This window comes from Coregonus lavaretus (assembly GCF_964263955.1).
Source record: "Coregonus lavaretus genome assembly, chromosome: 25".
Lineage (NCBI taxonomy): Eukaryota > Metazoa > Chordata > Actinopteri > Salmoniformes > Salmonidae > Coregonus > Coregonus lavaretus.
In genome coordinates this window covers 34994762-35019343 of record NC_140012.1, presented here as the reverse complement: position 1 = coordinate 35019343, position 24582 = coordinate 34994762, and the positions used below count along the sequence as shown (strand labels likewise).

At 45.0% G+C, this 24582-nt stretch overlaps 1 protein-coding gene across 1 annotated transcript in view; it reads left to right on the top strand.

Moving 5' to 3' along the window:
- LOC311100862 (proteasome activator complex subunit 4A-like) overlaps positions 1-24582 on the top strand; it is a 55985-nt gene that overhangs the window by 11834 nt on the left and 19569 nt on the right. The window contains exons 6-25 of the mRNA XM_084141859.1: positions 3506-3655; positions 4001-4064; positions 4308-4382; positions 5926-6048; positions 8487-8579; positions 9792-10057; positions 10452-10638; positions 10788-10942; positions 12237-12387; positions 12478-12646; positions 12870-12937; positions 13198-13413; positions 21692-21849; positions 22393-22488; positions 22618-22673; positions 22813-22869; positions 23397-23551; positions 23756-23818; positions 23972-24067; positions 24325-24456. Of these exons, the coding sequence (XP_083997985.1) occupies positions 3506-3655; positions 4001-4064; positions 4308-4382; positions 5926-6048; positions 8487-8579; positions 9792-10057; positions 10452-10638; positions 10788-10942; positions 12237-12387; positions 12478-12646; positions 12870-12937; positions 13198-13413; positions 21692-21849; positions 22393-22488; positions 22618-22673; positions 22813-22869; positions 23397-23551; positions 23756-23818; positions 23972-24067; positions 24325-24456 (2530 nt within the window). The remainder of the gene's footprint in view (positions 1-3505; positions 3656-4000; positions 4065-4307; positions 4383-5925; positions 6049-8486; positions 8580-9791; positions 10058-10451; positions 10639-10787; positions 10943-12236; positions 12388-12477; positions 12647-12869; positions 12938-13197; positions 13414-21691; positions 21850-22392; positions 22489-22617; positions 22674-22812; positions 22870-23396; positions 23552-23755; positions 23819-23971; positions 24068-24324; positions 24457-24582) is intronic.

Below are 24582 nucleotides of genomic sequence, written 5' to 3'. Positions count from 1 at the left end.
TGTTTCGGTATAGAGTATCGTGACACTAAACCTGGTATCGAAGTCCAAAATCTGGTAACGTGACAACACTTGTGCAATTATCACAAAACATATTGCAAGGCAAGATACAGATTTACCAAGACATACAGTGCTATGAAAAAGTATTTGCCCCCTTTCTAATTTTCTCTACTTTTGCATATTTGTGATACTGAATGTTATCAGATCTTCAACCAAAACCTAATATTAGATAAAGGGAACATAAGTGAACAAATAACACAACAATTACATATTTATTTCATAAACAAAGTTATGCAACACCCAATTCCCCTGTGTGAAGAAGTAATTGCCCCCTTACACTCAATAACTGGTTGTGCCACCTTTAGCTACAATGACTCCAACCAAATGCTTCCTGTAGTTGTTGATCAGTCTCTCACGTCGCTGTGGAGGAATTTTGGCCCACTCTTCCATGCAGAACTGCTTTAACTCAGTGACGTGTGTGTTTTCAAGCATGAACTGCTCGTTTCAAGTCCTGCCACAACATCTCAGTTGGGATTAGGTCTGGACTTTGACTAGGCCATTCCAAAACTTCCAATTTGTTGCTTTTTAGCAATTTTCATGTAGACTTGATTGTGTGTTTTGGAGCATTGTCTTGCTGCATGACCCAGCTGCGCTTCAGCTTCAGCTCACAGACGGATGGTCTGACATTCTCCTGTAGAATTCTCTGATACAGAGCAGAATTCATGGTTCCTTCTATTAAGGCAAGTCGTCCAGGTCCTGAGGCAGCAAAGCATCCCCAAACCATCACACCACCACCACCATGCTTGACCTTTGGTATGATGTTCTTACTGTGGAATGCAGAGTTTGGATTTCGCCAGGCATTACTGGAACCATGTCGTCCAAAAAGTTAAACTTTTGAATCATCTGTCCATAGAACGTTCTTCCAAGAGTCTTGATGATCATCCAGGTGCTTTTTGGCAAACTTGAGTCAACTATTTGGACGAGATGGGTCCCATTATGCCTGGCGAAAACCAAACACTGCATTGAGATGTTGTGGCAGGACCTGAAATGAGCAGTTCATGCTTGAAAACCCACACGTCACTGAGTTAAAGCAGTTCTGCATGTAAGAGTGGGCCAAAATTCCTCCACAGCGACGTGAGAGACTGATCAACAACTACAGGAAGCATTTGGTTGAAGTCATTGCAGCTAAAGGTGGCACAAACAGTTATTGAGTGTAAGGGGGCAATTACATGGGGCGGCAGGTAGCTTAGTGGTTAAGAGCATTGTGCAAGTAACCGAAAGGTCATTGGTTCTAATCCCCGAGCCGACTAGGTGAAAAATCTGTCGATGTGCCCTTGAGCAAGGCACTTAACCTTAATTGCTCCTGTAAGTCGCTCTGGATAAGAGCGTCTGCTAAATGACTAATTTATTTTTTATTTTTACTTTTTCACACAGGGGGATTGGGTGTTGCATAACTTTGTTTATGAAATAAATGAAATAAATATGTAATTGTTGTTATTTGTTCACTTATGTTACTTTTATCTAATATTAGGTTTTGGTTGAAGATCTGATAACATTCAGTATCACAAATATGCAAAAGTAGAGAAAATTTGAAAGGGGGCAAATACTTTTTCATAGCACTGTATGCACACCACAGTTCTTTCTGCCTGCCCCCTCCTCTCTCTCCCTTGCCCGGGCAGCATCGCATTAGTGGAAATCAAGACAGTTTCAAGGCAGGTTATAGCTAGATATGTTTGAGTCGTGTCATCTGGGACAATTTTAGTATTTTAGCTAACCCTTTCCTAACCTTAACCAAATTCTCCTAACCTGCCGTGTTAATTATCCTAACCTGCTGTACATGTCCTCCAATCCTGCTACGAAAAGTTACTTCTGCTAGTCAAAACCGGCAGACCTGCCCTGAGAACAATCTTGGTTTCCACTAATGCGATAGAGCCTCGCGCTGGCTCTTCTGTTCTTTCTCTTCGCTAATGATGCGAGTGTGTGTTCAGGCTTCGGTCTGTTGTGTGTAGAATATCCTAGCCTATTCATTGAAGATAGGCCCTGCTTTACTGAAGTTGTGAGATATTGCAAGCCAAGAAATTGCGAGATAGAGCTTTTGATTGCCGATAGAAAGGACTAGTGCATGGTTCTGACTGTCTGCCTGGTGGCCGACCTGCCTATACTGTGCCCCTCCCCTATCTTTCCATCCCTCGCTAGCTTGCTATAAAAGATGCAAGTGTTTGTTCTCGGAATTGCGGCAACAAATCAGTCTCTGTTCCAAAATTCCTGATGCTTACACATGGCCTGTTAACCAATTGTGTTTACTTCAGTACTCCTGCCATTTAATGATAGACCTTGAGTAGAGATGCAGACAGAGCCAAGTGTCTACTCTGGATTAAATAAGACACATTCTGTGAAACTGAACTGTCAGGAAGAATTCTCCCTTTGGGAATTAGTTTAGGCATATTGACTGACAATTTGTGAATGTCATAATGGATAGTTCCATCCCTGGATGCTAAGCAAGGCTAGGTTTGTGTGTACACGCGTGTGTCGAGAAGCTTAGTCACTTAGTGAGTCCTTGAGTTGCTAGTGTACCGACTAGTTGGTTAATAATCCTATTAAATCTAATTCTGGTCTGGGAGAGAGTTTCCTGTTACTGTGAGCAGAGAAAACAGGGAGAGGGACAGAGGGAGAGCGAGAGAAGGACAGAGGGAGAGCGAGAGAAGGGCGGAGGGAGAGCGAGAGGGGGGCGGAGGGAGAGCGAGAGGGGGGCGGAGGGAGAGCGAGAGAGGGGCGGAGGGAGAGCGAGAGGGGGGCGGAGGGAGAGCGAGAGAGGGGCGGAGGGAGAGCGAGAGGGGGGCGGAGGGAGAGCGAGAGAGGGGCGGAGCGAGAGGGGGGCGGAGGGAGAGCGAGAGGGGGCGGAGGGAGAGCGAGAGGGGGGCGGAGGGAGAGCGAGAGGGGGGCGGAGGGAGAGCGAGTTAAGGCGAGGGAGAGTGAGAGGTTGAGGGGGAGAGGTGGAGAGTTTAAACCCTGCACAACTTCTCTTCTGAGGTTGAAGTGCTGTTGCCATTGTGTTCACACACGCCTTCTCATGATCTGATTACATTAGCTAAACTGATGCTGTTTTATATAAACAAACACCAGTTTAACTGCCATTGTTTCATATACTGTGTACAAATTGAATGCTAATGCCATAGCAGCGAAAATAAAAATTATATTATAAGGAATCTATTTCTGTCTGCCAGCCATTGGTTTGTGACAATTGTCTGGTCTACGTGCATGTTGCACTTTGCTTGTCTTGGTGTGGGATGCTGTGAGGTCAGTTATTTATGAAATAGTCAATTCATTATTTGTGATGATTCTGCAGGTGTTTAAACATAACTATTGCCATATGCTCATCACATATTGTTGATCCTTGGCAAGTGGAAATAAATTAATATAGAAATTGTCTTCAGTTTGTAGGCATATGGTTCATACACATTACACCAAACAGTAGCTCAATGAATAATATAATTGTTTTATTCTTCAGGTACTTCCCGGAGTCGGCCACCCAGGAGATGTTGGAGGAGTGGCGTCCACTGCTCTGTCCGTTTGATGTGACCATGCAGAGAGCTATAGGATACTTTGAGCTCTTCCTCCCCACCACCCTTCCCCCAGAGCTGCACCACAAGGGCTTCAAGTGAGAACACATACACACACGCACACATATACACACGCACACACACAGCTCTGCCACCTCATAGGGTTGCAAAGTTATGGAAACTTTCCCAAAGTTCCCAAGTTTTTCAGTAATCCCAGTTAGAGGATTCCCTTACTGCTTATTCCCTCAGGATTACAGGAACGTTTCCGGAATTGTTCAACTCTACGAAATCCCAAAATGTTACCCCCAAAACACTATCACAATTGTTATTCTCTAATGAAAGGCAAGGTAATATCTTGAGCACAGTGTAACTGCCGCACATATGAGATTTGTGTGTGTAGCATAGCAAGTATGGTGTTTGACAGACTGTTTTATGTTCACCAGGTTGTGGTTTGATGAGCTCATCAGCTTGTGGGTGGCAGTACAGAACCTTCCAGGTTGGGAGGTGGTAAGTTAGACAACGTTCACTTGATTGACACACTGATGGGTGTGTGTGGTAGTATTAGCTTGGTGCCAGATCTGTTTGTGCTGTCTTGTCAAGTTGGCAAGACTGCACAAACAGATCTGGCACCAGGCTATTGTAGTACAGTTTCCAACGTTACATTTGATAGAAACAGAAGACGGTGAACCATTTGCTAGCTATTCCTCAATGAATGTTTTCCTTATTCCTTTATTTGGTTTGTTTACCCAGCATCTTGTCAACCTGTTTGCCCGCTTGGCCAACGACAACATTGGCTACATTGACTGGGACCCTTATATACCGAAGGTAAGGACAATCCTCCATCAATAACATTTGTCTAGCTGTGCCTGTAAAACTACCCCATCAACTCCACGCTACGCCATTGGTCTCTTCCAGCAGGTCCCAATTCACTCCCTACCCCTTCCCCTTGGCCTTAAAAAAAACTTTACTTCCTGATTTGGCCTCGTTTTTCATCAATGCTCATTAAGAAATGCTAGTGGCCGTCACAGAAGGCAAACAAGAGTTGTCTTGGGGGTGTGGTTTGATGTGGGTGTTTCTTGGGTGTGTCTTTGCCATTCAATCACAACAAACAAGGACAGTAGCTTGCCAGTTCGAGTTTAAACATTATTGAAAGAAAGCTGGCAACATGCATCAAACATGTCAGGTTTACTTGATTATGAGCTAGCTAGCTAACGTTAGCTAGCAGGGATCAAACCTGTCTTCAGGTGCAACGTTAGCTATTCAAATCTTCCTCTCACGTTACACATTAGGGAGAGGCTATGTATTCAGCTAGTTACATCACATTATCATAGCCTAGTATCATAGTGGCATAGCCTATCAAATAATGACATGTAGCTAGCTAGCTCCAAAAAAAATGTAGCTACTTAGAAGTAGAAGATGGTCCATGCAAAGCGAACTCGCCCAGTCTTTTCCCAGAAAACACAGTGCCACCACATGTTAATAGGCAAAAGTAGATATGAATTGTTGACATAATTGTAATCCAAACCCAACCTTCATTTGTCCGTTGTGATGCACTAGGGTTCCAAACTCTGTTTTAGATGAGACTGACTTTATGACCAAAATTATCCTATTTACACTTTGTAGTCAATTTTGACACTAGAATAAATGTTTCTGACCCATATCGATGCCACATAGGACGTTTTCAAAGGGGTTAGTTGGTTTTAGGGGCAGTCGTTCTTTACCACTTCCATGTTTGCAGATCTATAAAGTGTAAGCAATAGTGTAAGCTCCAGCACTAAACTACTTAAACCTTACCATACCCTTCAGATCTGCAAAACATTGAAGGGGAAGGGGTAGTGAGCCAGTTTGGATCGGCTGAGAGTGTAACATGCGAAAATCTTACCCCTGATAATTTGACCTTTGGTTGTTGGCGTGCATGTTATAGCAGACTAGACATGACCAGACAGTCATTGAAGGTGATGCATGTTAGTGGCACTAACTACTGTATCACTTTTCCCTGTTGATCCTCCTGGCTTGTCTTTTGGCATGTTTTGATACAGATTACATCACTGTTATCTGACTTAATTATGCCAACAGGCCCTGATCTCAAATGTGATGTAATGAAATGGTTGCCAATTCCAGTCCTTGAGTATCCCCAACAATTCACATTTTTATTGGAGCCCCGGAGAAGCACACCTGATTCTTGTCAACTAATCATCAGGCCCTCAGTGAGTTGAATCAGGTGTTTTTTGTCCAGGGATAAAATAAAAATGTGTGCTGTTGGGGGTACTCGAGGACTGGCGTTGGGAACCCCTGCATTGGACAATACATTCAGTGAATTAATGATAAAGTATTCATTTTCACACGGATTGCTCCTTTTTGATTCCAGATCTTCACTAGAATCCTACGTAGTCTGAATCTCCCGGTGGGGACCAGTCAGATGCTGGTTCCCAGATACCTGACAAACGCCTACGATGTCGGGCACGTGGTCCTCTGGGTCTCCGCTTTACTGGTCAGTCACTGTTCACAATCTGTGTTGCCCAATCAATCCTTTTGATATCTCCAAGTTTATTTCAATTTGTTCATGTATAATTGGCTGATGGAAATTAATTACATTATTTTTAGAGGGGAAAAAATACTGTAATCATACATTGTGATACCATTAAGCCCTGGATTAACAGAGAGTTTGGTGCTAAACTAAAGGATGAGGCTACCGCACACAGGGATATCGTAGACAACCCTGAAGCTACGGCTGAGGACATGAACAAGTACAAGAAGTCCCGCTATGACCTCCAGAGTCATCAAACGAGCAAAAGGAATAAGGTGGAATCATACTACAGAGGCTCCGACACTTGCTGCATGTGGCAGAGGCTATAGTCCATTACGGATTACAAAGGAAGTACCAGCCATGATCTGCCCAACGATGCCTCTACCAGACGAACTCAATGCATTTAATGCACACTTCGACAATGATAACATCGTGCCGGGTGTGAGGGTCACCACCGACCCATAAGACTAGGTGATCTCGCTCTCTACGGCCGACGTGAGTAAGGTCTTTAAGCAGGTCAACACCTGCAAGGCCGTGGGGCCCAACAGTATTCAAGAGCACGTTCTCAGAGCATGCGCAGAACAGCTGGCAGGCATATTCAACCTCTCCTTGTCCCAGTCTGTAATCCCCACGTTTTAAGATGACCACCATCATTCATGCCACAATGACTATTGGCCTGTAGCACTCACATCTGTAATCATGAAGTGCCAGCATCGAGACACCCTAGACCCACTCCGCCCCAACAGATCCATAGACGGCACAATGTCAATTGCACTCCACGCTGCCCTCACCCACCTAGATAAGAGAAATACCTATGTGAGAATGCTGTTCATTGACTACAGTTCAACACCATTGTTACCATTGTTCCTTTTTTTCACAGTCCCCAAATCCAGAACAAATTCAAGAAAGCCTACAGTATTATATAGAGCCATTATTGCATGGAACTCCGTTCCATCTCATATTGCTCAAATAAACAGCAAACCTGGTTTCAAAAAACAGATAAAGAAACACCCCATGATACAGCGCCTCTCCCCTATTTGACCTAGATAGTTTGTGTGTATGTATTGATATATAGGCTACGTGGTAGTGAGGGTAGGAAACATCACCTCCACCATGCTGACCCTCAACACGGGGCCCCACAGGGGTGTGTGCTTAGTTCACCCACGACTGCATGGCCATGCATGACTCTTAACACCATCATCAAGTTTGCTGACGACACGACGGTGGTAGGCCTGATCACCGGTGACAAAGAGACGGTATACGGGGAGGAGGTCAGAGACTTGGCAGTGTGGTGCCGGAAGAATAACCTCTCCCTCAACAAGGCAAAGAAGCTGATTGTGGACTACAGGAAAGGGGGGGGGGGGGCGAGCACGCCACCATCCACATCGATGGGGCTTCAGTGAAGCGGGTTGAGAGCTTCAAGTTCCTCGCTGTCCAAATGATTAAGGACTTGAAATGGTCCACACCCTAGCGCACAGTCGTGAAGAAGGCGGCGACAGCTCCTCTTCCCCCTCAGGAGGTTGAAAAGGTTTGGCATGGGCCCTCAAATCCTCCATGTTATACAGCTGTACCTTTTGATAGCATCTTGACTGGCTGCATCACTGCCTGGTATGGCAATAGGACCGCCCTTCATCGCATGGCACTACAGAGGGTGGTGCAGACAGTCCAGTACATCACTGGGGCCGAGCTCCCTGCCATCCAGGACCTCTATCTCTCTGCTTCCGCACAGCAAGCGGTACCGGTGCATCAAGTCTGACAGCAACAGGCTCCTGAATAGCTTCTATCCCCAAGCCAGAAGACCGCAATAACAAAATGGCTACACGGACTATCTGAATTGACCCTTGTATTTATTGTTTATTTTTTATGCATACTCACAGGGCCCTACACACTCACACACACTGACACTCTAACACACACACACAAACACTCACTTCATAATTTGCTCACACACACCATAATATACACATACATTTATAGTGATTCTACACACCCACTCACATACAATGATCATATACGCTGCTGCTACTCTGGTCATCATATATCCTGATGCCTAGTCACCTTACCTCTATACTGTACATATCTACCTCTATCACTCCAGTATCCCTGCACATTGTAAATATGGTACTGGAACTGACCCTGTATATGGTATATGCTTGCTTACCTTATCGTGGTCTTCTAATTTTTTTCTACCTTAAGTTATTTTTAGTATTACATTGTTATTGATTACTGCATTATTGGGGTTAGAGCTTGCAAGAAAGGCATTTCACTGTACGTGTGCACGTGCCATAAAAATACTTGAAACATAACAAGACACAATAGTACCCCTAAATAAGGTTAAGGAAAAGAACAATGGAATTCTATATATTTTAGTTGTTGTTAAGCATCTGTTTCTGTGATTGCAGGGAGGCCCCACTAAGCAAGCCCAGGCACAGCTCAGTGGCCTTTTCAACAGCATCACATCTTTCTTCCACCCATCCAACCATGGACGCTGGCTGGTGAGTCACTGGAACTCTCACTTCCTGTGGATGCCTTCTTGGAAGGCACAGGATCTACATTTACTTTGACATTTTAGCCATTTAGCAGACACTCTTATCCAGAGTGACTTACAGTAGTGAGTGCATACATTTTCATACTTTTTCGTACTGGTCCCCCGTGGGAATCAAACCCACAACCCTGGCATTGCAAGCGCCATGCTCAACCAACTGAGCCATACGGGACCTACAATGATCTACAATGTTTACCCAGACAAGCACCCCATTCCCATAACAAACCTTTGGTTGCACAGGCATACCTGCATACTCAACCATAGTTAAAGCGAGCAGCTCTCTGTCTGTCCCCAATAATTTGAACGTGCCCAATATCCCCCCCCCCCCCTCTTTTCCCCAGAAGCTTCCCTAGGCTTCCTAGCAGGTTCCTCTCCAAGCTCAGGGGTGTGTGTGTACATACCGCTAGTTCAGAAATAACAGCCTGATGACATATGTGAGAGAGGCAGCAACCAGCCGTGCTATAAAAGGTTAGCCTGATATCCAGGGCACATGCCATTCTGTTCTAGGAACATCCCCCCCCCTCCGTCATCAGACCAGAGCCTCTGGCTACACGCAGTGTCTTCAGTCATACACAAACCTTTATTTATGGGTAAGGGACACAGACCTGGGTTCAAATACCATTACAACTACTAAACCTGGGCTCAATTGAGCTTGTCTGAAGCAATGGAACCAATAGAATGCTCATAAAAGTGCACACCCTGCTCATCCGGCACTCCAGCTAAAGTGAACGCTAAAAGTATTTGAAAGATTTCAAATAGTATTTGAACCCAGGTCTGGACGGAGAGTTGTGTTTGTGACCCTGTTCTGTTGCTGGGAAACCCCAGCAATTCATGAGATGCTCTCCTGACCCCTCAGCTGTTGAAGTTCTATTGCAAAGTAGGTGAATGTCAACAGACAACCTCACGTTCTTGTGACCGGTGTCCAATATGAGGGTACCATGAGTCCTGGGTCGGCTAAAGTCAGCTAGTAAAAGTTGTAATCGTCATCACTGACGTGACATAGAAAGACACATGATTTCTTTAAATTCCTGTGTCAATTTTACATTCCTGTGTCATGTACCTGTCTCTCTGTCCTCCCACCTGTCTCCCAGCCAGTGTCTCTCTAACCTTGTCTGTCACTCTGTCTTCATGTCCTTACCCGTCTCTGTCTCTCTGTCCCCAGATGAAGTTGATGAAGCTGCTGCAGCGCCTCCCGGCCAGCGTGGTGCGCCGGCTCCACCGGGAGCGCTACCGGAAACCCACGTGGCTCACGCCGGTACCGGACAGCCACAAGATGACGGAGGCAGACATCACGGCATTCGTGGAGAGTATGATGCAGCCGGTGCTGCTGGCCATGTTCAGTAAGACGGGCAGTCTGGACGCTGCTCAGGCCCTGCAGAACCTGGCCCTCATGAGGCCCGAACTCGTCATACCACCAGTGCTGGAGAAGTGAGTCAAATCAAGCCGTCTGTCTGAGAAGTGGATTGGCAGTGTTTCCTCTATCATTGTATAGATGGGGCGGGGCCCCACTAGATCTGTTGACCCTCAATGCCTAAAGCCTTCAGTCTTCAGTTGATTTCTATTTGACTTTGAGCTTTAGAGGCCCTGAATATTAAATCGGGACCTGTGTGCACCGCCAGGAAAATAGGCTAATCTATGGGAGACACTGGGTAGAGTTTACAAATGGAAGAACTGGAATGGGAGGTTCTGTATTCCAAGAGGCATATTAACTAAAGTTCTAAGGCAAATATAGCCAAAATATCATAGCACAATATTTTTGACGGTATGACAGTATTTGACAGTATTTTACGTTTCTCAATTCTGTCTTGTCCTCCCTTTATAGAACCTACCCTGCTATGGAGACACTGACAGAGCCCCACCAGCTGACTGCCACCCTGAGTTGTATGATCGGCGTGGCTCGCAGCCTGGTGTCTGGGGGCCAGCGCTTCCCCGAGGGGCCCACACACATGCTGCCCCTCCTCATGAGGGCCCTGCCCGGGGTCGACCCCAACGACTTCAGCAAGTGCATGGTGGGTAATGGAGTTCAGGGGAAAGAAGAAGCTCTCGTAGGCCTACACTGGGGTTGCTTGGGTACAGAGATTGTCATCAATTTGGAAGTGTGTGTGTGATTGTGTGTGTGTGTTGCAGGTCTAACTTTTGCTCTCCCTCCTTTCTGCAGATAACGTTCCAATTCATTGCTACGTTTGCGACTCTTGTGCCTTTGGTGGACTGTTCATCTGCTGTTCATGAAAGGAGCGACCTGACAGAGGTGGAGAGAGAGATGTGCTCAGCCTCTGCAGAGTTTGAGGACTTTGTTCTTCAGTTCATGGACAGGTATGAGTATGGAGAACGAAGTCTATGTACACAATATATACAAAAGTATGTGGACACTCCTTCAAATTAGTGGATTTGGCTATTTCAGCCACACCTGTTTCTGACAGGTGTATAAAATCGAGCACACAGCCATGCAATCGCCATAGACAAACATTGGCAGTAGAATGGCCTTACTGAAGAGCTCCGTGACTTTCAACGTGGCACCGTCATAGGATGCCACCTTTCCAACAAGTCAGTTCGTCAAATTTCTGCCCTGCTAGAGCTGCCCCGGTCAACTGTAAGTGCTGTTATTGTGAAGTGGAAACGTCTAGGAGCGACAACGGCTCAGCCGCGAAGTGGCCTCTGGAAGCAATGTCAGCAAAATAACTGTTCGTCTGGAGCTTCACAAAATGGGTTTCCATGGCCGAGCAGCCGCACACAAGCCTAAGATCACCATGCGCAATGCCAAGAGTCGGTTGGAGTGGCGTAAAGCTTGCCGTCATTGGACTCTGGAGCAGTGGAAACGCGTTCTCTGGAGTGATGAATCACGCTTCACCATCTGGCAGTCCGACGGACGAATCTGGGTTTGGCGGATGCCAGGAGAAGGCTGCCTGCCCCAATGCATAGTGCCAACTGTAAAGTTTGGTGGAGGAAGAAAAATGGTCTGGGGCTGTTTTTCATGGTTCGGGCTAGGCCCCTTAATTCCAGTGAAGGGAAATCTTAATGCTACAGCATACAATTACATTCTAGACGATTCTGTGCTTCCAACTTTTCGGCAACCGTTTGGGGAAGGCCCTTTCTTGTTTCAGCATGACAATGCCCCCGTGCACAAAGCGAGGTCCGTGCACAAAGCGAGGTCCGTACAGAAATGGTTTGTCGAGATTGGTGTGGAAGAACTTGACTGGCCTGCACAGAGCCCTGACCCGAACCCCATCGAACACCTTTGGAATTAATTGGAACGCCGACTGCGAGCCAGGCCTAATCGCCAAACAATCAGTGCATGACCTCACTAATGCTCTTGTGGCTGAATGAAAGCAAGTCCCCGCAGCAATGTTCCAACATCTAGTGAAAAGCCTTCCCAGAATAGTAAAGGCTGTTATAGCAGCAAATGGGGACCAACTCCATATTAATGGCCATGATTTTGTAATGAGATGTTCGACGAGCAGGTGTCCACATACTTTTGGTTATGTAGTGAATGTAGCATATGTATGCATGCATTTCATCAGTGGAACAGCATAGCAGTTCTAAACTGTCTGCGCGTGTGTCTGGGTCTGTCTCTCTCTCTGTGTGTGTGTGTGTGTGTGTCTCCGTCCAGGTGTTTTGCCCTGATAGACAGCAGTACTCTGGAGCAGACCAGAGAGGAGACCGAGACAGAGAAGATGACCCATCTGGAGAGCCTGGTGGAGCTGGGACTGTCTTCTACCTTCAGTACCATCCTCACACAGTGCTCCATAGACATCTTCAAGGTAGGACGCACACTCACTCACACACACACACACACACACACACACACACACACACACACTCAACCATTTCTTTTTTCTGGCTGTACTCAGGTGGCTCTGGAGAAGGTCTTCAACTTTGCCACCACCAACATCTTTGAGACTCGTGTGGCTGGCAGGATGGTGGCTGACATGTGCAGAGCAGCCTCCAAGTGTCACCCGGCACAGTCTCTGAAGCTTTTTGTGCCCCACTGCTGCAATGCCATAAACCAGATCGCTGTCAGTAAGTACTCACTAAGTAGGAAGTGTGTTCTGTTTAAGTGCAGGGCTATAAATCAAAATCTTGATTTGATTTGATCAATACGATGCGATGTGTGTTGATTTGATATGGAGGGCTTAGAGTAGAAGTGGGAATCAATGGGTCCTTGTTCTTAGTTGGCCTCTGAGTATCTCACTATGTCTGTCACGTTGATGATGTTGTTCTTGATGATGTTATTGATTTCCAGATGAAGAGGTGTTGAGTGAGGAGGAACTGGATAAGGAGTTACTATGGAACCTCCAGCTACTGTCAGAGGTGAGGTCATCATCCTGCATCCATACTGACTGAGAGACTCTTGTTCCCTTCACCTGTCAGTAGACACCAAACAGGAAAACATTTTTCAAACGCGGGAGTTACTAACCTAATGTTGTCTGATAAGAAAGCTAAAAAAAAAAAATTGGCACAAAATGTTTTTTAAAAACATTTTCTGTTGTGTGCCCTAATGAACAGAACACAGGGGGGAGTCTGTATGTTCTCTCCTAACCCTCCTTCCTTCCTTTCCTTGTCCTCCCCAGGTGACTCGTGTAGACGGGGACAAGATCCTCCCTTACTGCACCCAGCTGGTTCAGATCCTGCAGCTGACCCTCCATCTGAAGTGTAAACAGGGCTACACCCTGGCCTGTAACCTGCTGCATCATATCCTGAGGTCAACAGCCCTCATCTACCCCACAGAGTACTGCAGTGTTCCAGGAGGCTTTCAGCAGTCCACACAGGACTACCTACCCATCAAGGTATTTACAGTGTATATGTACAGGGTTAGGGTTAGGGGCACATGCAGGGTTGGTGATAGGGGTAACACATCTATCTACCCCACAGAGTACTACAGTGTACCAGCTGACTTTCAACAGCCCATATAGGACTACCTACCCATCAAGGTATCAAGTTCAAAACTTTAGATTCCTGCCTGCCAAATTTCTGCTATTTTCTTTGGTGGGAATATATTTTTATAACCAGGGGTGCACATAACTGGTACGCAGGTACGCAAGCGCGACAAAAATCAGGAATGCGTTATGCCACTTGTGTTACTATGCGCCTTTGCGTACTTGACCGATCTTCTCATCTAACCTTACACATGACATGTTGCTTGTCAACTACTGTCAGGGATGTCCAAAAAGCAACAGACATTAAGCAGCTTATTTGGCGTTACGCCACCTACAAAGAAACGCCAACTGGAGCCAGAGCCGAAGAAAATACTTTTTTCGGAGAAGTGGCTCCAAGATGTGCAGTGGCTTGAAGCTAAAGATGAGCGCACTGAAATGTGGTGCAAGATTTGCCGCTCAAATCCACATCTAGCAGACAAAACAGGTGCATTTTATAAAGGCGCAAAGAATTTCAACCATCCTTTATTTGACAAACATGAAAGGAGCAAGGAGCACACGAATGTGGCGCAAGCCATTGCTAAACAAGCTAGCCGAGAAGAAATGTCCACTTGCCAGATGGCGAGACAAGCTGAATGAAGAACAGCGGCAAGCTCTGTTTAATATTTTTCTCCTCGCCTTCCATAAAGCTAAACACGCACGTCCCATGTCTTCCTATTCTGAGGATGTTCCTTTACTGAAGCGGCTAGGAGTAAATGTCGGAGGTGCATATCATTCACGTGAAGGGGGCACACGGATCATCCAGAGCATCGCTCACACCATCAGCGGGGAGTTACGAGCCAAGTTGCAGTCTGCTGACTTTTGGGGGCTGCTTTTTGATGGATCTGAGGACATCACAAAAACTGAGCAGGAAATCGTTTACATTGTGTCTGTGTCCAGCAACGGAGAGTTTACTTCAGACTTTATTGGACTGATTGAATTGGGTGCTGACCGAACCGCGCAGGCCATAACAGACGGACTTGTGAGACTTTTCCAGGACACAGGCTTGGATGACTGGACAACAAAGTTGGTCGCTGTGTGCACAGACAGGGCTGCTGTTAACGTAGGTATCTACAACGGCTTTGTGCCAAAACTCCGGCAACTTGCTGCGGTTGGAGACTCCCTTGTGCACATTCTGTGCACCGCACACACTGGAGAATTGCGCGAAATCAGCTGATCGCAACGTTCCTTACTGTGAGACATTTAATCGCTCTGAGGTCAAGCTGCTGCAGTTTTATTTACAAAAAGGTGGAGCAAAAAAAACTGCTGCACTGAATAAGCTATGTGAAGAAAATGGGATCTCCTTTGTGAAACTGGGTAAGTTTCATAATATCAGATGGTCTGCATGGAGGCATGAAACACTGTTAAAAATATCAAGACTATTGCCAGCCGTTAAAATGCAACTGGTTATGAGTGATAACAGTGACTTGCAGCATATCTGCACAGAGCGTTTTCAGTGCTTTCTGTCAAACATGCTTGACATTTGCAACATTTTGAAGACCACATCCATTAGGTTTCAGAAGGAAAAGCTGACCAATGGAGAATGTAAGGATGAAATCATGGTGGCCATTGGACAGTTCACACTTCTGCTTGATGGTGAAAGCCACAGGGCACACACTGTTTCCGATGCTGACAGAGACAAGACACACTTACTCAGGGGGTTAATTGAGTTTGAAATCAGATATGACTCCCTCAAGTCATGTGATCATTTCTTAGTATTTGATCCTTCAACATGGCCTCAGGAAATGCAAGACCTCCACAGTTTTGGAAACACAACAGTTTGCAGCATTCTCAAGAAATATGAGGCCACCTTGCAACTTGACAAAGATACCACTGTGACAGAATGGATGCGCTTAAAGCAGGCAGGAAAACGCCTGGGAGCCTCTTCTGTGTATGACTTGGTCCAAATAGTAAATACAAGTAACCCAGATGCTTACTCCAACATCAACAAGGTGGTTAAGCTGTCTCTTACACTGCCTTTAAGCAGTGCAGCTTGTGAGAGGGGATTCTCACATCTCAACATAATAAAAATCAAGTACAGATCTCATCTGTCACATGCTCGTCTCTCAGCCCTGATGCACATTCACCTGTCAAAGCAGACCACAGAGACATTTGACCCAAAGCCTGCTGTTGACCTGTGGATGGAGACAGCTAATCGGAGGCTCAACCAAGGACAGGGAGGTGCATCTGCAGCATCTTCATCATCTACCATGCAGGAAGCTGAAGCAGAGGACAGTGGTGGCGGCACTGAGGAGGACAGTGGTGGCGGCACTGAGGAGGACAGTGGTGGCGGCACTGAGGAGGACAGTGAGGAAGACTGCACTTATTAAGACCGCTACATATGGGGTGACACCAGACACCATCTGCTGGTACTCACCTGAGTAACTCACTGAAAAAGTTATGTGCACCCCTGTTTATAACCCAGAAGACCCCGAACAATGGCGATTATCGAGTACTTCTGTCCATTTCTATCACAAATGGTGTTATTTTATATATTTTTACATTATTATATCTTCTTGATTGGTCTCATCGTTTATCAGCCACTCTGGACCTTCTGAAAGAAAGTGTGTCAAAAGAACCCGGCCAGACTAGTAGAGAGGTCCAGGGCATAATATAACTCTGCCCTCTTAACCTACCAGACAGTTACACAACTCTCCTCTATTTGTCCTCCCTTCCTCGTTCACTCTCCTCAGCCCTACCCATGCCCACTTAGTCAGTGAGAAGGGCCCATAGAGATGGATAGAGGACACGCCTATCTTTGCCCATAGGAAGTCCAATGGTGAAATCCCTCCATGGCGCAGCCCACGCTAAAACAGGCTTTTGTGGCAAGTGCACCCTCTATGCATCTCTATGAAAAGGCCTTGAGTGTGATCCTATTATGTCATCCCCAGTAGAGGTAGAGGCATAATCTCTCATTTCTCCCCGAAGTGTGCACTTGTTCACTTCCCTTCATGGATTTGAAAGGAAATAACTGGTATATGGAAACTCACTTCAGGCCATGCCTATTACCAATCCAATGCTTTAAAATGTGTATGGAGTAGTGAACGAGTGTTCACTACAGGAGGAAGGAGATATTATTGGGATGTGCCCCAGGGCAGCTTGTTGGCTAGCTCAATGGATTCAAGTCTGTATGGCACTAGATGCCAGATAAGGTGTCTTGCCTGCTGTTCTTAGAATTGGTTTCAGGACTACAAGACAAGCAGATGTGTGTTTTGTGTGTGTGCGTTACTTGCGTGCATGTCAATGTCTGTATATTTGAATGGACAAAACCATTGATCACGTGACACCATTCATTCCTATGTGAAGCCTCAATAGTGCATTGAAGCCAAATGAAGTTGGTTAAGATGGCGTCTCATGGAGACATAACGTGCTTAGTTTGGGCTACTCCAGGAAGTGATTTTGCAGGCTCACTCAGTGCTGCCCCCGCTCATTGAGTAAAGGCGTCAGCATGCTTCAGTTCGGTTAGCCGGAGTCGGCTAGGCGAACCGAACGAGTGTGCTCGCATACTCCCTTAAAATACATTTGCTTTAAAAACGAGAAAAAGCGGCAATGGTACTGTTTGTCAATTTTTTAGATGCTTTAGCCAGTATACACAATTTAAGATGACTAAAGAAATCTGTCATTGATTTTGACGTTTTTGCCGAGCAGGTCTTAGTCGCGCAATTTTACATCTAATTAACTGTTTGGTGCAGTATTTCTCAATGAAAAATTGTGCATGAAAACGAGTTCTCTCGTTGAATGACATCAAGGACTTTACTGAACAATCCCTACTGTTGACCAATCACTGACGAAAGGGCGTAGACTTCGGCTACCGACTTCGGCTTGCCTCAAGAAAGCATTTTGTGTGCCCGAACAACTGAAAAGAACCTTACCGAAGTCCAAAACGAACAAAAACATCACTGTCGTCATACTATATACACAAACTGTTTCGGCTGGGAAGCATGCGGATGCCTTAACTCAAATTAATGGCTGACCGGGATACTGCATGCCGCCATTTGCAACTAAATTATCTTTATAACTTCTTTGTGCGATTTTAAAATAATACTGTGGGGAGTTCACATAGGTCCTTTATAAACACATGGCATTAGGCTGCATAGGTCAAGACATGATTAGGCCTACATATAATACATTATGATAGCCATGACTTAAAGTGGACCAGGCACCACTGAGATAATACTATATGGTTTAAATAGACATGTTCTCTTTACAGTCCACAATCCACATGCCCTTAGTTAACCTCTGATTGTGTACATATCAAACATGTGTTTATACCTATGGCCACTTCTATGTCTGAGGTATGTTATGCATGGTGTCTAGGTGGCTCTATGTGCTGGTTCTGCTCAGCATTGCCAACTTGGCTCTCCTCTCTCTGTCAGGGTTGGGGTCAATTAAGTTAGTGAATTTACACTGAACAAAAATATAAACGCAACATGTGAAGTGTTAGTCCATGTTTCATGAGCTGAAATAAAACATCCCAGAAATGTTCCATACACACAAAAGCTAGCTTCTCTCAAATTTTGTTCAAAAATGTTTACAACCCTGTTAGTGAGCATTTCTCCTTTGCCAAGATAATCCATCCACTTTACAGGTGTGGCATATCAAGATGCTGATTAAACAGCATGATCATTACACCAGTGCACCTTGTGCTGGGGACAATAAAAAGCCACTCTAAAATGTGCAGTTTTGTCACAACACAATGCCACAGATGTCAAGTTTTGAGGGAGCGTACAATTTGCATGCTGACTGCAGGAATGTCCACCAGAGAATTCAGTGTTAATTTCTCTATCATAAGCCACCTCCTCCAACGTTGTTTTAGAGAATTTGGCAGTACATCCAACCGGCCTCACAACTGCCGACCATGTGGATGGCATTGTGTGGGCGAAAGGTTTGCTGATGTCAACGTTGTGAACAGAGTGCCCCATGGTGGCGGTGGGGTTATGGTATGGGCAGGCATAAGCTACGGACAACTAACACAATGGCAATTTGAATGCACAAAAATACAGTGAAGAGATTGTGAGGCCCATTTTTACAGAGATGCTATCTGCAGAGTGATGAGGCAGCTGCTACGTGTGTAGTGTCCGCTCTCCTCCTGTCGCTGTAACCACAACACAACCCCACCTAACATCAAATCAACATCCACCTCTGTAACAACACCACCACAACAAACCCTCGTCCCCTCCAGATCCTGTAACCACAACACAACCCCACACACCAACATCAAACCACAGCCACCCAAACAACTGTTGTTATACCATAAGTGTGAAACTTATCACATCTACCTTCCAGATACTATGTCATGTCATCGACTGCTGTATTATCATTGTCTTGGCAAGATTCTATTTAATTTTTGTAGATATCTGTGATCAACAGATGCATATCTGTATTCCCAGTCATGTGAAATCCATAGATTAGGGCCTAATGAATTTATTTCAATTGACTGATTTCCTCATATGAACTGTAACTCAGTAAAATCTTTGAAATTGTTGCATCTTGCGTTTATTTTTGTTCAGTATAAATTCAATGCATGAATTTAAAACGGACGATTTCCATTCAAAGAAGTGAACTGTATTGACTAAATAGAAAAATGTGTATTCATTTCAACAAGAGGGTAGTATATCACTTTGAGTTCTGATCGGTGTATGGAATGTCCTTTACAAATCAAGTGTATTACATATTGACCCAAACCTTTAAAGTTTTTTTTCTGCATATAAAAGTCTTGAGTCCAAACAATTATTATTTTGATTTTTTTAATACATTTTTGGGATGGAAAAATGCTTTCAGTGTAAACTTAAACGACACATGTAAAGTATGTAGAAAAGACAGACTTTATTATAAATATTTGAGAACTAACAGTAACTAAAATAAAAGCTAGACAAAAAACGATTAATTCAGGAGTATTGATTTTGCAATGTTTGAGCATAAGAACACAGCATTAGCCATGGCAAAGTGCATAAAATTGCAGGAAATTAGCTTAAAAATGGCAATGTACAGTGGGGAAAAAAAGTATTTAGTCAGCCACCAATTGTGCAAGTTCTCCCACTTAAAAAGATGAGAGAGGCCTGTAATTTTCATCACGTCAACTATGACAGACACATTGAGAACAAAAAATCCAGAAAATCACATTGTAGGATTTTTTATGAATTTATTTGCAAATTATGGTGGAAAATAAGTATTTGGTCAATAACAAAAGATTCTCAATACTTTGTTATATACCCTTTGTTGGCAATGACACAGGTCAAACGTTTTCTGTAAGTCTTCACAAGGTTTTCACACACTGTTGCTGGTATTTTGGCCCATTCCTCCATGCAGATCTCCTCTAGAGCAGTGATGTTTTGGGGCTGTCGCTGGGCAACACGGACTTTCAACTCCCTCCAAAGATTTTCTATGGGGTTGAGATCTGGAGACTGGCTAGGCCACTCCAGGACCTTGAAATGCTTCTTACGAAGCCACTCCTTCGTTGCCCGGGCGGTGTGTTTGGGATCATTGTCATGCTGAAAGACCCAGCCACGTTTCATCTTCAATGCCCTTGCTGATGGAAGGAGGTTTTCACTCAAAATCTCACGATACATGGCCCCATTCATTCTTTCCTTTACACGGATCAGTCGTCCTGGTCCCTTTGCAGAAAAACAGCCCCAAAGCATGATGTTTCCACCCCCATGCTTCACAGTAGGTATGGTGTTCTTTGGATGCAACTCAGCATTCTTTGTCCTCCAAACACGACGAGTTGAGTTTTTACCAAAAAGTTCTATTTTGGTTTCATCTGACCATATGACATTCTCCCAATCCTCTTCTGGATCATCCAAATGCACTCTAGCAAACTTCAGACGGGCCTGGACATGTACTGGCTTAAGCAGGGGGACACGTCTGGCACTGCAGGATTTTAGTCCCTGGCGGCGTAGTGTGTTACTGATGGTAGGCTTTGTTACTTTGGTCCCAGCTCTCTGCAGGTCATTCACTAGGTCCCCCGTGTGGTTCTGGGATTTTTGCTCACCGTTCTTGTGATCATTTTGACCCCACAGGGTGAGATCTTGCGTGGAGCCTCAGATCGAGGGAGATTATCAGTGGTTTTGTATGTCTTCCATTTCCTAATAATTGCTCCCACAGTTGATTTCTTCAAACCAAGCTGCTTACCTATTGCAGATTCAGTCTTCCCAGCCTGGTGCAGGTCTACAATTTTGTTTCTGGTGTCCTTTGACAGCTCTTTGGTCTTGGCCATAGTGGAGTTTGGAGTGTGACTGTTTGAGGTTGTGGACAGGTGTCTTTTATACTGATAACAAGTTCAAACAGGTGCCATTAATACAGGTAACGAGTGGAGGACAGAGGAGCCTCTTAAAGAAGAAGTTACAGGTCTGTGAGAGCCAGAAATCTTGCTTGTTTGTAGGTGACCAAAAACTTATTTTCCACCATAAGTTGCAAATAAATTCATGAAAAATCCTACAATGTGATTTTCTGGAGAAAAAAATTCTCCATTTGTCTGTCATAGTTGACGTGTACCTATGATGAAAATTACAGGCCTCTCTCATCTTTTTAAGTGGGAGAACTTGCACAATTGGTGGCTGACTAAATACTTTTTTCCCCACTGTATCTCAGCTCCATGGCAAAATGTGTAGAATTGCAGGAAATTTGCTTTAAACTTAAATATTTCTCTAAGCACCTGAAGAAATTTGTAGAATGCAGGAAATTGGCATTAAAACACCAAAATGCTCTCCTTCGCCAAGATGGGGAGCCAAACAAATTTCAGCCCGCCGACTGCGCCCAATGCCATGCATAGAGCCCAACCGATATGTTTTTTCGGGTCTGATACCGATTCAAATTTTTTGGGGTACAAAACTCACCGACGCCGATATACTGTTTTACTGCAGGGAAATTAAAAAGTGTATTTTTTTCCACACTGCATTCTCATGAATTTCCATCCAAAAGAGCAATTGTCCAATAACTATGCTTCTGGCCGCAAGTGTTCAGATTAGCCTGAGATCAGGTTTTTTTCATCCTATTTATTGAATATTGGTTATCGGTGGAGTTATTTACCGATATATCGGTAAAAGGACAATATCGGCAATCCGATATATCGGTCGGGCTCTACCCACACCCACCACCTAAGCCCCTTTTTGATCCAGAACAAACCCTGCTTTCTCTCCTCCTGTGTCTCCAGGACTGGGGTCGTCCGGGGGACCTGTGGAACCTGAACATCCAGTGGCACGTCCCCAGTGTGGAGGAGACCCGCTTTGTGTTCTACGTTCTTGACCTGATCCTACAGCCAGAGCTGCTCCGACTGCAGAGATACGCCCAGGGGGAACAGGACATGACCAGGTGAGGAGGGATAAACTAACTAACTAACTAAAAGACAGTGAGAAAAGGGTCCTAATCATCAGTTATCAAACAGAAGAAAACCGACTGAAACAAAAGGACTACCTAAACTTTTCCAATTAGAAACACACGTTTTGCCAGGACTTTACCAGGTTGAAGACACATTAAACAGTGTGACAGTGGCAGGTTAAGTCTGGAGTAGACAGGTGCAAGGATAGGATACTGCACTAATCCAAGAATAAGCTAACCTTTTTATGATCTTCTGAACCAGAAGCAGGAACACCCTTTTAAACCAAGGCTGGGTCTCTACTACACCACTACTTCAGTAGTGCACACAGTAGCAAATACTTTTTGCAACGGACAAGTGTCGCATTGTGCTGTTTGTCCTAAGTATGCTATTGTCCTGAAAAGTTTAGCTGGTACCACCCTGTTTCACTCTGTTTCAAAAAGTTTCCGTCCCACTGAACACAACCCTGTTCTGCTCTATAATGTGTAATCAGTGTTATGTGGACCCTGCATGTAACTGTCTTAATTCTGTTTTTTCAGGGATGACGTCCTACAGAGTTTGTCCATCGTACAGCACTGCCTTCTGGGAGCAGGTAGCCTGTTGCCCCTGCTGCAAGGAGAGCCCATCCCTGAACTGTGAGTAGGACACATTTAATTAGCAAACAGTCAAGCTTAATCAATAAAATGTATTTATGAAGTCCTTTGTTGTCACAAAGTGTTTTACCACAGTGTTTTTTAACTTTGTAACCTCTCTTTCTCCATCAGGGTGACTAGCTTGGTGAATCTGGGGGAGACCAACCTCTTCACAGGGATGGCCGATGGTAGGGAGTATTACTATCTACCCTCAAAGTTAGCTGTGCTCTGATTTTCTTTGTGTGGGCAGTCATATTGTGACTGGGATGTGTACATAGTGTGGCTAGCCTGAGTTGTAATTCCTCAACTCTCTCTCCCTCCCTGCAGATGTGTCCAGAGAAAACTACAGAGATGCTATCTGCAGAGTGATGAGGCAGCTGCTACGTGAGTAGTGTCCGCTCTCCTCCTGTCGCTGTAACCACAACACAACCCCACCTAACATCAAATCAACATCCACCTCCTGTAACAACACCACCACACCAAACAACAAACTCTCGTCCCCTCCTGATCCTGTAACCACAACACAACCCCACACCCCAACATCAAACCACAGCCACCCAAACAACTGTTATACTGTAAGTGTGAAACGTATCACATCTACCTTCCAGATACTGTGTCCTGTCATCGACTGCTGTATTATCATTGTCTTGGCAAGATTACTTTATTCTCCAATGTACACAGATGTCTAACGGAAACTTGTCTTCTGCTGTATTCTGCATTTCTTCACATCCAGATCTAACTAACACAAAAAGTGTAAACCTATCCAGATAATTTCCCTTCCTATAAGTGTAATGGTTTTTGAAATTGCTGTGTCCACCACCTTGTCACTCTCTTCACATATTAAGATCTAATAAACCATCTCTAAAACATATCCAGATCATGTAATGGTTTGTTCTGTGTTATTTCCTCAGATCACATTCTGGAGCACTCAGAGGACGACACCAAGTCTCTGTTCTCCATCATCAAGATCATCAGTGACCTGCTGCACTTCAAAGGCTCCCACAAACACGAGTTTGACTCTCGCTGGAAGAGCTTCAACCTGGTCAAGAAGTCCATGGAGAACAGGGTGAGAGATCTAGCTAGGACGCCATACTGGGGCCATGGCGGAGATTGTGGTGGAATTCACTTGAGTGAATGAATGCTGGTCGTTTACAGCACCCACATACTTATCTAACATATATTTTGTAAGAGTTGAGTTTTGCATTTTGAATTGATTCTAGTGGTGACCTGTAATCAGTTATTCATTTCCCTTCTTCTAATCCACCTATAGCTTCATGGCAGGAAGCAGCACATCCGAGCCCTGCTAATTGACAGAGTCATGCTACAGCACGAGGTAGGGTCTCTCTGTCCTCTGTCTCTCTCTCTCTCTCTCTCTCTCTCTCTCTGTTCTGTCCATTCTCAAGTGTCTGCTGCTGTCATGGAAGAATATGTGTGTTTACGCCTGGTTGTAACCTAGCTGCTGTGTAATGTGTTTTGTGTTGTCCAGCTGCGTAAGCTAACAGTGGAGGGGTGTGAGTACAGGAGTATCCACCAGGAACTGATGCGGGATCTGCTGAGGCTCTCCACCAGCACCTACAGTCAGGTTAGCTCAGTTCACTACCACACATGTTTGCTTTAGTAGCTCCAGCAGATGAACAAAACATTACTGTGGTGAGAGAGATGTTTTATCAATCTGCCTTCATGTTCCTTGATTCCTCTCTCCTCGCCACCTCAAAACACATTAATCTCCTCTGATGTTTTTTGAGGAGGCGGCGAGGAGACAGGATGCAAGGAATCAAGAAAAATGTGTTAAGAAAGAACCACCATTTGAGGGTGAGTACCTCATGTGTGTCCCTCCAGGTGCGTAGCCGGGCTCAGAGTGTGCTGTTCACAGCTCTAGGGACCTATAACTTCTGCTGCAGGGACCTGATCCCCCGCGTGCTGGAGTTCCTGGAGCCAGACCGCGCCGACGTCACACAGCAGCAATTCAAAGTACGACTGGCCTGTCTCTGTCCTGTTTATCTTTTATCTAGACCACACACAGAAACACTCCCCTACCTCATTCACACACACATGATCTAGGCTGGTTATCGCAAATTGATCATTGATAATAATTGC